The 14,249-nt window shown below is 40.8% G+C and overlaps 1 protein-coding gene across 5 annotated transcripts in view; it reads right to left on the bottom strand.

Moving 5' to 3' along the window:
• Positions 1–1,852: 1,852 nt before the first annotated feature.
• The window catches only part of SPATS2 (spermatogenesis associated serine rich 2), a 161,552-nt gene continuing 149,155 nt past the window's right edge, over positions 1,853–14,249 (bottom strand). For all 5 annotated transcript variants that reach the window (XM_077483352.1, XM_077483350.1, XM_077483351.1 and 2 more), the window contains 4 exons: positions 10,328–10,437; positions 8,758–8,860; positions 4,431–4,624; positions 1,853–4,302 (listed from right to left, as the gene is read on the bottom strand). In XM_077483352.1, the coding sequence (XP_077339478.1) occupies positions 4,000–4,302; positions 4,431–4,624; positions 8,758–8,860; positions 10,328–10,437 (710 nt within the window). In that variant the 3' untranslated portion in view covers positions 1,853–3,999. The remainder of the gene's footprint in view (positions 4,303–4,430; positions 4,625–8,757; positions 8,861–10,327; positions 10,438–14,249) is intronic.

Genomic DNA, 14,249 nt, shown 5'->3' with positions numbered 1-14,249 from the left:
AGCTGTGTGGGAGAATCACCCATCTGCTTTGTTTAGCATAGATGAAGGGATCATTAGAGATTTTCCATTCAGCCCTTAGACATGTGTATGCCCGGTTTTGGAGGCGGAACCTCATAATGTATTCAACAATCAAGTAACATGCAGTTATTTTTGTCTAAACGTTATTTAACATATCGGTCGGTCAGTATAATGTAATGATTGTAAAGGGTAGTACAGTGCAGCAAAAAAACAACATGTTGAACTAATGAAGACTAATAGCACATTGGTTACTGTGCATCATTAAACACCTCTGCCTGTGGTTTCTCAGAATTGTATGTTCAGGTTATAGAGTGATCTATAAACAAAAGGAACTCTTTAATCTGGTTTATAATTTACAAATTCTAAGGCATAGCACTGTTATTCTAGCAAAAATAAATAAACCTAATGTAATATGGACAGTTTAGAATTCAAAATGAAGTCATATGAACTATGTATCTTATAATGGCTTTAACATTTGCCATAGACATTACAGAAAGGTTTTATAATGTTTTACAATCAAAATTGTGTATTATTGCTTCTTATTAACCACTTCAGCCCCGGAAGGTTTTACCCGCTTAACGACCACCAGAGCATTTTTTGGCACTGTGCCGCTTTAATCGACTTGCGAATTGCGCAGTTATGCGATGCTGTACTTAAACAATAAAGAAGGAAAGAGACAAAGTTCTTTCCCTATTGATGGGATTTTTTTTTGTGGAGACAATATGTCTGTTGCAGAGGTGAGCACCCAAAACAGTAATTTGTTAAAAAGGTATAAAATTTATTTAGTAATATCAAAGCTAAAATAGCAAAAACAAGAAGTAGCCAAAATACAAAATTTGGACCATCAATTGCAGTTATATGAAATCAGATCAGGTACGTAGATGTGCAGAAGTAGCCAACATGTTTCGCAAGGCGCTTCATCAGGGCACTGTATACATCTATGATTTCATCTGTATTTTATAAGACATAAACATGTAATTAATACATCATGTAACATACAATTTATAAGACAGATTTATAATAACAAAAATATAAATCTGTCTTATAAATTGTATGTTACATGATGTATTAATGAGACATGTTTATGTCTTATAAAATACAGAGGAAATCAGATGTATACAGTGCCCTGATGAAGCTCTTTGCCAAACATGTTGGCTACTTCTGCACATCTACGTACCTGATCGGATCTCATAACTGCAATTGATGGTCCAAATTTTGTATTTTGGTTGTTTCTTGTTTTAGCTTGGATATTACTAAATAAATGTATACCTTTTTAACAAATTACTGTTTTGGGTGCTCGCCTCTGCAACAGACATATTGTCTCCACAAAAAATCCCATCAATAGGGAAAGAACTTTGTCTCTTTCCTTCTTTATTATTTTAATTCATTTTAGGGATTGAGAGAACGTTGTCTGTTTTCAGAAACTGTCCAATGATCATATTCATATATGCTGTACCCAAACAAAATTTACATCCTTTTTTTCCCCAACAAATAGAGCTTCCTTGTGGTGGTATTTGATCACCTCTGCGGTTTTCATATTTTTTGCGCTATAAACAGAAAAAGCAACAATTTAAAAAAAAAAACGTTTTTTTTTCTCTTTCTGCTATAATACTACACTGGAGCTCCTGGCCGCCCCCCCTGTGTAATTTTGCTTTATTTTTCTCTATAATGCCTATTGTGGTGCACACAGGAATTGTATGGAATGCACACAGCAACTTCACCTATAGTCTTGTGACTAAACCACAAACTGCATGATAAAGCAGCAACAAACCACCTGATGCTACCTGATAAAGTATAAACCTAGAAGGACAGAAGACAAAGAAACATTGTAAAATAACGAGAACAAAATAGTATATATTTTAGAGCAACAGTTTACAAACCTAGTAATGCAGTCAGTTGTGTTTTTATAGAGGCTTCACTAAGGCATATTTTATCTTACAAGAAAATTGACTGCAATACTTGTGTAGTGCATGCACAGTATAACAGACACACATGGTCAGGAAAAAATATGCATGTCTTGATGAAGGCTCTGGGTAAAGGGATGTTTAATAGCACTGTGAATGTCATTTAAAACAAAAAAAAATAAAAATAAAAATAAGAGTGGCAAGATGTGTTTGAGATACTTATAATCTGTTCTCCAACACAGAGTTTTACCACTTCTGAATCTCTGAAACCCTCAGCCTACCAATGGAGGAAATCACCGACATCACATGCAAATGACCAAAGTGTGGTCACATCAAGATCAATGCATGCCAAAAATGAATCAAATAACGAGGCAGAATGCCACCGCTAATGACAGTATGGAATAAACACATGTGGCCCATTTTTATACCATTTGATTGACTCCAGATTGCAAGTCAAATGACTAATCCATGCAACACCTCAACATTGTTTATTCTGAAAAAGCTACCATTTTAGTTCATTAAAATGTTCCTTTCTTACAACTAAACTATGTTGATATCCCTGGCTATCCCTGGAGCTACTATGAAGTACATGTTGGAGCCACAGAGTTGCCTTCATAGGGAAAAAATGTTTTCCTTTGTTTCACGAAAGGAATCTTATATGCAGCTGTAGTAATGGCAAATGGCCAGAGAAGGAAAATAGCCAGAAGATGTACAAAGTTCTGAAGGCCTCTCCCTCAGTTTTGTTGCATAACACCTGTACTGGATACATGTAATGCATTTAATATCACATAATAGTTATGTGTTGTACTATGGAAGTATCAACACTATAGCCCTTAGAATAGAGGTGATTTATCATATTACTAAAACTAAACCAATCCTAACTTTGCAATGAACAAAAGAAAAACAAGACACATGAATATTGATGAAAGGTGCATCTTTGGACAAGAGAAACGATAAGGAAGAGGGCACTGTCATGATGAATTCACAGAATCATAGGGGAACAAACAGCTTGCAGCCTGCTGTCTATTAATCAGCCACATCAACAGGACAGTGCAATTTTATTAAAACAAAACAAAAAAGTTGCGTGAAAGGACCAAGGAAGGAAGGAAGGAAGGAAGGAAGGAAGGTGGAAGAAATTAGACTAAATTGGCTCCAAACGGACTCTGAAAGGTTACTGATCCTGAGCAGTAAAGTCTAAAAGTTGGTTCTAGGTATCGAAGAAAATGATTTCTAAAAAAAGAAAAGATGCACTGGCCGAATATTATGGAAAACAGTGGCATGCCTGACCATGTCCTCAAACTCTGCTGCTAACCTGTTTTCACATTTTCAGAATCTGTTGGAACGAATACAGCTTCAGCATCCTAAAAAATGGTTGATTTCCTAGCTTAGCCCAAAAATAATAAAAGACGGTATTCAGGGAATGTATGAAAGGGTGGGAATGAGAAGAATCTGCTGACCCCATTACAAAAACAAGGCACTTTAAAGACAGAGGAATGGGTTTTTCTGGGGAGTAACTTGAGATAAAGGGAAAAACGAGAAATACGTTGAAAAGCTCCAAAATTGGCCACAGAACTGCTGCTTTCATGAGGCTAATTTACTCTGTATAAACAAGCACAGACTGAACAACTCAAGAAGCTGCAGTTGCAGGGAGCCCATCAGCTTGAATTTTGCAAAGTTGTCATTACAGCAGTGGCAACAGCTGGCATGTCACTAGAATGACATGTTCTGTCTCAGCCAGCAACTGTCCATTCTCACAGACGAACATCATCTGATAGATAGAGTGAGAGAAACAGGGATACAAAACACAATACGGAACTCCTAGAAGAGCCCATTGTTGAATTAGAAGTAATTGCTTGAAGTCTAATGCAACAGTCCATTTAACATATTGAAAAGAAAGAGGCTGAAAATGACAGGCTTTGAAAAAAAAAAATATATAAGACAGGATAAAGAGGAAAAGTGGCACGGAACAGCTGGCTGTAAACGTTTCGCTTTGTTAATAAATCTAACAGTTTTCTAAAGTCAAGTTATGGAGTTGAACATTGAAAGTGCGGACTAAAGGCATGAAGTTCTTTCCAACTCAGGAGGCAGATGATGGGTTCCCTCTCGGTTTACGTTGTGGTAGGGCCTTGTTTTCAGGGTCTAAAACCCCTGTTTGGACGGGCTCTGAGGTGGCAGCAGGGCCATTGGTGCCAGAATAGGTGGATGTCCGGTCACTGGGCTGACGCTGTGCCTGAGGATAGTAGCTCTGGTTTCGTGGATTGGAATGATACCAGTTGTTGTTCCGGTTTCGGTTGTCGTATCTCAGATTATTAGTTTGGTAGTTTTGTCGTTGGCCCTGAGGTCGATAACCTTGCCCTGGTCTTTTATTGGCTGGAGGTCCCTTAAGGGTTTGAAAAAATAAAAGGGAAAGTAGGTAACCATTTTAAAAGCACAATGATAAAACAAATACAATATAATTTATGTGCATTTTTTTATCAAAATGTTCCCAAAGGGGAATAAAGCAATTACCTGTCTTGGAGGCTGTCTGGGGCCAGAATGACTTGTTGCCACAGGTAAGTCTCCTGAGGCTGTAGCCTTTCGATTGGATGAAGTAAGGCTGGGATTAGAAGAGATTTCAGTAGTGGATGGAGTAGAGGGGTTACTGGGACTTGTTAGGGAACAACAGCGGGAGCGAGTAGAATAATTATTCTTCGGATGGGAAACTGAAAAACCAGAAAAACAGAATTCACTCAAAGTCAATGTATTAAAACCAAGTTGAAGTATGCCATTAAAGGGAAAGGTTAATTTACGATTCATAAGCATTATTATTATATGGATGATGTATAAAATTCTAGTGATTACACTATCTGTAGATGCCAATTGTGTGGTATACATTGGGTTTCACACAGTTCCAAAGTGATACTAATGGCTAAAATTAGGAAAAAAAAAAAAGGGGGATTATACTTACCTGCTCTGTGCACAGAAAGGTCACTTTCGTCCTCTTGACAGTCCCCCAACATGGTCAGCTTCTCCCTCCTTCAGATGTCTCCTGTAGCAAGCCAGGTGCTAAGGAGTCACTTGTTACGTGTGCACTCCCAAACAAGGCTGTTTGCATCCGTACACAGCAAGCCATACCTCAACTCCCAACTCAGAGCAGATGACTGACAGCAGCAGAAGCTTATGGCTTCTCTGCCCTCAGCTTCTCCTGTAAAAGCAGAAAGTGAACGGAGCAGTGCTGAAGTGGCGACATGGAGCCAGGTAAGTGTTTTTGGATTTTTGGGGGTGGAGGGGAGGAGACAGAACAGGTAGTGGGGTTCTTTTTTTTTTTTTACCTTAAAGTCATTGAAAAAATTCTTATATACCCAGTGAAGGGACTAGCCTCAGATAATGCACAGAGATAAAACAAATCCTCCTACATAAATTGTACCGGTATATCTACAGCCATCTTTAAACCTACATTCTTTCAAAGTGCTGAATTTACACAGGATCTCAGCACTAAAAAGCAGGGGGTGGGGAGCTGACGTTACATCAAAGAGAGCTCTGAGAGCTGATTGGAGGGAAGGGACATACCCCTCTTCACACAGCAGAGCTGAGACTGTCAATCAGCTGGTGCTTCCCCCATCACAATGTTTCTTCTGGTATCAGAAATTATTCATGCTGATAGCAGAGGAATGAAGCAGCAGACAGATCAGAACCCAAGAAAATATGTAAATTTTCCCAGGACATTTGCACAAAAATTGAGCCATGATGGGACAAGGAGGGGTTAAGCCAGGGCAGGCCTATAGGTTTTGGTTGCTAGTTTCGAATGCTGTATGTCGCATTATACCCTGACAGTGAATGACTTTCTGTGTGCCCCGTTAGAGGAGTTTTAGATTTATAATATAAGTACCAATGAAAATAACAGTCATATGCTTTAATCCTACCGAGCCCAAGCGCCTGATGCTTCGTATCATTTTCAGATCAGAATGATAGAACACCTGCAAATCGGAGAGCATGGACTGGGGGGGAAAGCCTGCCAGTAAACCAGTGCTAATGAAGAGATGTACTCTTGTAGCCATAATTAATGGCCAATAGGTTTCATACCAGTTAAATGCTGTTGGCACTACCTATTGGGCGGAGTGATCTCCTGGAGTGTAGTGCCAGACAGATGGAAGAGAGAAAGCACTGCTGCCTTTCAGGTAAGTAACCACTGAAATTAAACAGGATATTTACTGCTAAAGGGTGGTGTATTATTACTACCACTGACACCAATGAATACAGAAGTACGTTCATTCATAAGGTTGGGGGGGGGGGGGGGGGGTGTTTGTATTACTACCACTGTCACACATGAATGAAGAGAGGTTTTATAATTACTACCACTGACCATGAACAAAGAATATTTATTGTTGACATGGAGGGATACAACTGTGGCCCTTGGGCCCTTTTAGGTTGGATGCCATTGTTTAATACACATTCCAATAATGGAAATCATCAGCCAAGCATGGAATTGGCTATTATCATCTCAAAGCTACACAAAACAATTCCATGTACAGTATATTGAAGAAAAGAACACACTACTCTCTCTACAATTTTACAAAATAACCTCCAGACTCCAATGACCAGATCATGAAAAGATACAATGAAAAAAATGCTAATAGGTTTATCTCACTGATCACTAGAGTGGAAAAGGGAAATTACAGGATCTACCTAAAAAATGGAAACTCAGTGCCTTGAAAGAGTATTCATACCCCCATTTGAAATTTTGCACATTATTTTATTGGGATTTTATGTGATATACCCACACAAAATTGCACACAATTGTGAAGTGGACGCAAGACAATTTTTTTTTTACAAATATATAAAAAGTGTGGCGTGCATTTGTATTCAGCACCTTTTAGGCTGGATTCGCACCTATGCTTTTTTTAGTGCTTTTTGCATTTTGCCATTTTAACTGGACTATAGTGCAAATCTGTAAAATGCAAAAAGCACTAAAAATGCACAGGTGTGAATCCAGCCTTACTCCGATACCACTAAATAAAATCTAGTGGAACCAATTGCCTTCAGAAGTCACCCAATTAGTAGATAGTCCACCTGTGAGCAATTTAATTTCAGTATAAAATATAGCTGTTCTATAAAGCCCTCAGAGGTTTGTTAAAGAACTTTAGTGAACAAAACACCATCATGAAGGCCAAGGAACACACCAGACAGATCAGGGATAAAGTTGGAGAAGTTTAAAGCAGGGTTAGGTTATAAAAAGAGATCCCAAGCTTTGAACATCTCAAGGAGCACTGTTCAATCCATCATTTGAAAATGGGGAAAAAAAAAAAAAGGAGTATGTCACAACTGCAATCCTGCCCAGACACGTCGGTCCACCTAAACTGACAGGTCGAGCAAGGAGAATATTAATCAGAGAAGCAGCCAAGAGGTCCATGATAACGCTGGAGGACCTGCAGAGATCCACACCGCAGGGAGAATCTGTTCACAGGACAACTATTAGTCATGCACACCACAAAGCTGACCTTTATGGAAAAATGGGAAGAAAGCCATAAAAAGTCCCATTTGCAGTTTGTGAGAAGCCATGTAGGGGACACAGCAAACATGTGAAAGAAGGTGCTCTGGTCAGATGAGACCAAAATTGAACTCTCTGGCCTAAAAGCAAAACACTATGTGCAGCAGAGAACCAACACTGCACATCACCACGAACATACCATTCCCACCGTGAAACATGGTGGTGACATTATGTTGTGGGCATGCATTTCTTTATCAGGGACAAGTAAATGCAAATGTACACCACACTTTACAGATATTTGTAAAAAAAAAAAAAGGAAAAAAAAAGGAAAACCATTTACCATTTTTCTTCCACTTCACAATTATGTGCTATTCTATTTTGTGTTGGTCTATCATATAAATCCCCAATAAAATACATTTATGTTTTTGGTTGTAACATGACAAAATTTGGAAAATATCAAGGGGTATGAATACTTTTTCAAGGCACAGTTAAACTCAGACATTATTACACAATATTACTAAGGAACTTTTAGCACATGGCTCCATAATTTCATTCCCAAGAACACTGTTGGACAATAACGGGAATTCTCAGAAAAAGGAGCCATAAAATGGCAATTACCATTTGTTTGAAGTCACTGGAATGCCATCTGAAAAGGTCTATTGACAGGCCACCCTGATGATCGTGACAGATCTGACAGACAGAATTGACATGAAAGGATGTAGTCACAGCTGGATATCGTAATCATTATCTTAAGATTTGATTCTAATCCAGTAGAGCTTTCTGTTGGATGACAATGGTAGTAATGGCAGGGTCTTAAAATATTTAAACCTCAAAAGGGTGCGTCTCTACCTGGACGGAGGTGAAATCAGAATAAAAGTATAAAATCAGGACACTGCTCACAGCGCTTTGGGCGCACGATGGAACATAAGGATTTCATTGGAGGATCACAATGGAACATAAGGATAAGTAACACTGTTATTTCTTTTATCTTTATCGGTTTATCTTTTTCAGTAATCATTCCTCTCCATTGGTATTATTTTGCATTTTCATTTGTAACATTACTACTTTGAAGTTATAGCAGCTACTTTATTTTTGTTTACGTAATCTTAATTTTTTAGCACATTTATTTGTGATTAACCTTATTATAGGAGTTGCAGCAAGATTGATTTGATTCGGGCATAGAAAAAAGGTGGTAATCACTTATTTCATTCAACACCAAGGGAATAAGTGAGGTTGTTTTTCAGCCATAACACTCCCACAAGAAAGATAGTAATATTCTCCCAGATAGGGAAAACAGGCAATAAATAGGTGGCTTCACTATTGATTAAGAAGTTTAAGGCATAGTACACATAATTAGCTAACACAAACCTTGTCCAAAAGACTCTAAACTCTTCTTCAGTGGTTCCGAATCAGCTGTGAAGCGTGCAGCACGACCCATTTCCTCATCATACTTCCGCTCACTGACGAAATGCTAGAAGACAAGTGATACAAAGTGATGCCACAGGTTAATCAAGAAGAAAATCTTTACAGGTGGTTATCAAATCTACATGTTGAAATGTCTGAAGAAAATGGCTTTAACCACTTGCCGCCCGCCCTATAGGGAATTGACGGTGGCAAAGTGGTTGCATAATCCTGATCGGACGTCATATGACGTGATCAGGATTATGAGCCGCTGCGCACCCCCGGGGGCGCGCATCGCGGCGATCGTTGGTGCGGGGTGTCAGTCTGACACCCAGCAACTACGATCTCGGTAAAGAGTCTCCGACGGAGACTCTTTACCACGTGATCAGCCGTGTCCAATCACGGCTGATCACAGTGTAAATAGGAAGAGCCTGTGATCGGCTTTTCCTCACTCACGTCTGTCAGACACGAGTAGAGGAGAGCCGATCGGCTGCTCCTCTGACGGGGGGGGGGGGGTCTGTGCTGATCGATTATCAGCACAGCCCCCCCGAGGATGCCCACACTGGACCACCAGGGATGCCACCAGACCACCAGGGATGCCCAACAAAAGGTAATCCTCCCTAGACCACCAGGAATGCCAGTCAGTGCCACAATGGATGCCAATCAGTGCCCATAATGGATGCCAATCAGTGCCCACAATGGGCATCACTGATTGGCATGCATTATTGTTTGGCACTGATTGGCATCCATTAGTACAGTATAACAATACAATGCCGCCTATGAGTGCCCACCCATGCCGCCTATCAGTGCCCACACATGCTGCCTATCAGTGCCGCCCATCCGTGCCAGTGCCAATTTGTGCCACCTATCCGTGCCCCCTATCAGTGCCCCCTGTCAGTGTCCATCAATGCCACCTCATCCATGCCACTTCATTGGTGCCACATCATTGGTGCCCATCAGTGCCCATCAGTGAAGGAGAAAACGTACTTATTTACAAAGTTTTGAAAGTGAAATAAAAAAAACATTTTTTTTTTTAATTTGGTATTTTTTTATTTGTAGCGCAAAAAATAAAAACCGTAGAGGTGATCAAATCTATTTGTGGGAAAAAAATGATAAAAATTTCATTTGGGTACCGTGTAGCATGACCGCGCAATTGTCATTCAAAGCGCAACAGCGCTGAAAGCTCAAAATTGGTCTGGGCAGGAAGGTGTTTAAGTGCCTGGTATTGAAGTGGTTAACAAAACAGGGAAGAGGAAGGCCTATGAATTAATATAACTATCATAACAACCGTTTTGTTATAACACCAAAGTAACTGGAGGGGAAAAGGCAGCTGCACAGAACACAAACTATCTGAAACTCATTAGACCTACTCCAGTTGTTACTGTGATTACAACTTAGCTTGGAAAACTAGTGTTATTTTAGTGTGCAGCTCAGTTACATCCACAGTTCCGCCATAACTTCCCAACAATGGAAGAAATCAAAATTGTTGGAAATTTTGATTTTGCCTGTGACCATATTCAAAATTGAGAAGGCCAACCTTGATATCAGCACGGAGCTCTGCTAGCTGCTCTTCAGACATGCGCACAGCCACATCTGTGAGTTTCTTCAGTTCCTCTGCCTTCTTCTGTCGGCTGTCCAGAATCTCCACTGTGAAGAGATATACAGAAGACATTAACAATGGCACAGCTGCCAAATCTGCCTGGATGTAAAATGACAAGCATCTGAAGGTTATTTAAGGCTTTGCTTAAATGTTATTCCTTAAATTCACACAGGTTTTTTTTTATGTGCTCACTAAAGAATAATTCCACTTTGTTGGGAAAGAAATGTTCCCCTTTGGGTGATCTATGTATAATGCAAGGATTTTAATAAACCTTTGTTGCAAATTCCGACCTTTTGTTATTCCGAAGAACTAGCAGTTGATTTGTCCATGTGCAGAGTGAATCTATATGGAAGTGGTTTTATAATGATCAATCAGCTACTGCACCTGCAGGGCTGTAATGAAGAAAGTTGCAGGATCTGCATCCCTTTAGATGTGATTTCCTTTTGAGAATACCTCACCAAAAATACATTTCTGTTGCAGGTGTTTATGAAAATCTGATTTGTAATGTAGTGCAGACTTCTGGGAAAATCGGTAAGGAGTAAATGGAATTGGGGGGGTTCATTCTGTACACCAACGGTGTACAGAACGCCTCCAGGCAGCCATATTGCATTTTACAGAAAGTTAGAGCTGCAGACTGAAAAAGGTAAGGTCATGTTTAATGACATTGAATTACAATGTGACTTGTGCCGCAATTGTATACGCTATTTTTTATTTGCAAATTTATTTAATTTACCACGAAAGTGTAGTTACCCTTATACTGGTTAACAGGGTGTAGACAGCAATTTATTGTAAAAAGTTTTATCAAACCTTCATGTTACAAGGTATTTCTTTCTGTTCCCATTAGAGAGATTTCTGACAGTGGTTCTAATCTTTCCTTAAAAATAAAGTTTGGCTGAAGTTGGGTTTTCAATTGACTTTTCTATAGCACTAGCCCAGTGATGGCGAACCTTGGCACCCCAGATGTTTTGGAACTACATTTCCCATGATGCTTGTGCACTCTTCAGTGTAGCGGAGCATCATGGGAAGTGTAGTTCCAAAACATCTGGGATGCCAAGGTTCGCCATCACTGCACTAGCCCTTGCTGTCACTATCAGGCAATTGTTTCAACCCACAGAAATATAACAGAATCTTACCGTGGATCTTCCATATGGCACTGGGAAAAGAACAGGCTACTGTAGACTACACAATCATCTGAATCTTATTCTCATCTCATATATCATGCTAAATGAGGCACATTATGGCTAATTAAAGCGGAACTTCACCCAAAAAGGGCAACTTCTACTTGTTTTCCTCCTCCTGCTCAGCATTTTGCACCAACTTTTTTTTGGGGGGGGGGGGTGTGGTTGAGGATCGGGTACCTGGTTTTGACAGGTACCCACTCCTCCCTTCCTCTTTCCCAAAAGCCTTTTGGGATACATCACAGGTCCCAGAAGCCTGTGGGACCATTCACAAAGTGCAGCACGGCTTGCTCAGAGTAAAGCCGTGAGGTTTCACAGCTGGTTTTTCTAAGGATGCTGGCACTAGGGACCTGAAGCCCAGTGAAGAATGGGCTTGGGAGAGGACGGTGCTGGATTCTTGGACAGGCAAGTGTCCTTATATTAAAAGGCAGTAGCTACAGTATTTGTTTGTTTTTGTTGCTGAGAAAGGGTTAAAACCACCGCAACGCGCCGCTGCAGCAGCAAAATATGCCGGCAGTATAGCCGCGCTGCCCCATTGATCTGGGCAGGAGTGGTGTATACACCGCTCCAAAGATGCTGCTAGCAAGACTTTTGCGTCCTGCCGAAGCACCACTCCAGTGTGAAAGCCCTTGGGGCTTTCACATTGGAGAGACAGCAGCTGCTCTTTCAGGGCGCTATTTTTAGAGTTATATTGACTGCAAAGTGTCCCAGTGTGAAAGGGGTCTTAAAGCTGAACTTCAACCTTACCTTCAGTCTTTTATGCTTCTACAGGCTCCTCCACTAAAAAGGAGAAGTCCAGCCAAAGCTAGTTTGGGTGGGCTTCTCCTATGGGTCACAATTCGTTTTGCACTCCTGTGACCTGTTTTCAGCGTTTTGACATCACAGAAATCAGTCCAGGCATCAAGTCATCCCGACAATGGGAGTCTGGATCCGCCAGGTGCCTGGATTGACACCCGTCTCAGCCTCTCAGCAAGCCACTGAGAGGCTGAGATGGCTGCTCCCTGCCCCTCCACAGCTCTGCATTCCAATGACCAAGGAGGGAGCAGAGCGGAGAGCTGCTGATGGACAGTCAGTAGCTCTCTGCTCAGGGAGCGGTGGGAACCGAGCCATCCACGGTGTTTGATCACTTGGTTCTCAGTGCAGAGGCGTGGGGTGGACAGATGCTGCATCCACCTAGGCAAGTAGGATTATGGAAAAAACCTCAAACCCATACTTCTCTTTTTAACTGAAACTGCTTACTCCGATTTCACTGCACGCTATGAGCATTTCACAGAGTGCACTAAAATCTGCAGTAGGTCAGACAGAGCCAACTTCACTTCCTGGCTGAAGGACGCCCAGCAATTTCTTATCTTTCCTCCACACTGCTACACTGTCCCTGGCCAGCCCCATCCATTGAATTTAAGTTCATTCAATCATGGATGCCTAAAATTACATGTGGACATTTTATGAAGTAGTTTGTCTAGAAATGCCCAATCCTCCAGATAGACATCCACCTCTCAAAGAATTTACATATTTGCATAACTCCTTACAAAAACTAGCCCTCTGCTTGCATTAGGGCTGAGGGTTCTTGAAAAAAGTACCAAGGCAGTGTGTTGTGAGGTTTCAAAGAATATAAGAATGCATCAGGGAATTCAAACTACAAGCAGATTAAACTTCAGCTTTAAAACACACTGTAACAGACTACGTGACTCTCACACTGTGGGCCCCAGGTATAAAAGAATCTGATAGCTAGAAGGCTCCATGTGCATCTTTGTGCTCTAATGCACTGCATGCATATGCCATGTATTAACGATATGTATTCATACAAGATTAACCACTTCAATACCGCCCATTCTCATTGGGATCTCCTATCCTGGGCAGGCGTCATATGACTTCCTCGGCTTCCCGGCAGTATAGGGGGCCCGCGGGTGATGCTGCATCACCGAGGAGCCAATGCGTGTGCCAGTGATGTCCGCTGGGCACACTTGATCACTCGTGACAGAGCAGGAACGTGGATCTGTGTGTGTAAACAGATCCACGTCCTGTCGGGGGAGGAGACCGATCGTGTGTTCCCAGTATATGGGAACACAGATTGGTCTCCTCCCCTAGTATATCCCCCCCCCCCCCCAGTTAGAATCACTCCCATGGTAACACATTTAACCCCTTGATCACTCCCTAGTGTTAACTCCTCCTCTGCCAATGGCATTTATACAGAAAATCAGTGCATATTTATAGCACTTATCACTGTATAAATGGCAATGGTCCCAAAATAATGTCAAAAGTGTCCGATATGTCTTCCGCAATGTCACAGTCACGATAAAAATCACAGAACGTCGCCATTACTAGTTAAGAAAAAAAATAATAAATGCCATAAATCTATCCCCTATTTTGTAGGCGCTATAACTTTTATGCAAACCAATCAATACAGACTTCTTGCAATTTTTTTTTACCAAAAAAAATAAAATAAAATGTAGAAGACTACATATTGGCCTAAACTGAGGAAATTTTTTTTGTTTATAGCGCAAAAAATAAAAACCGCAGGGGTGATCAATTACCACCAAAAGAAAGCTTTATTTGTGTGGGGGGGGGGGGGAATGATAAAAATTTAATTTGGGTATGACCGCAATTGTCCTTCAAAACGTTACAGCGCTGAAAGCTGAAATTTGGCCTAGGGAGGAAGGTGGTGAAAATGCCCTGTATTA

This window comes from Lithobates pipiens, unplaced genomic scaffold, assembly GCF_037356315.1.
Source record: "Lithobates pipiens isolate NorthernLeopardFrog02 unplaced genomic scaffold, aLitPip1_a1.2 Scaffold_16, whole genome shotgun sequence".
NCBI lineage: Eukaryota > Metazoa > Chordata > Amphibia > Anura > Ranidae > Lithobates > Lithobates pipiens.
This window is presented reverse-complemented; position numbering and strand designations above follow the sequence as displayed.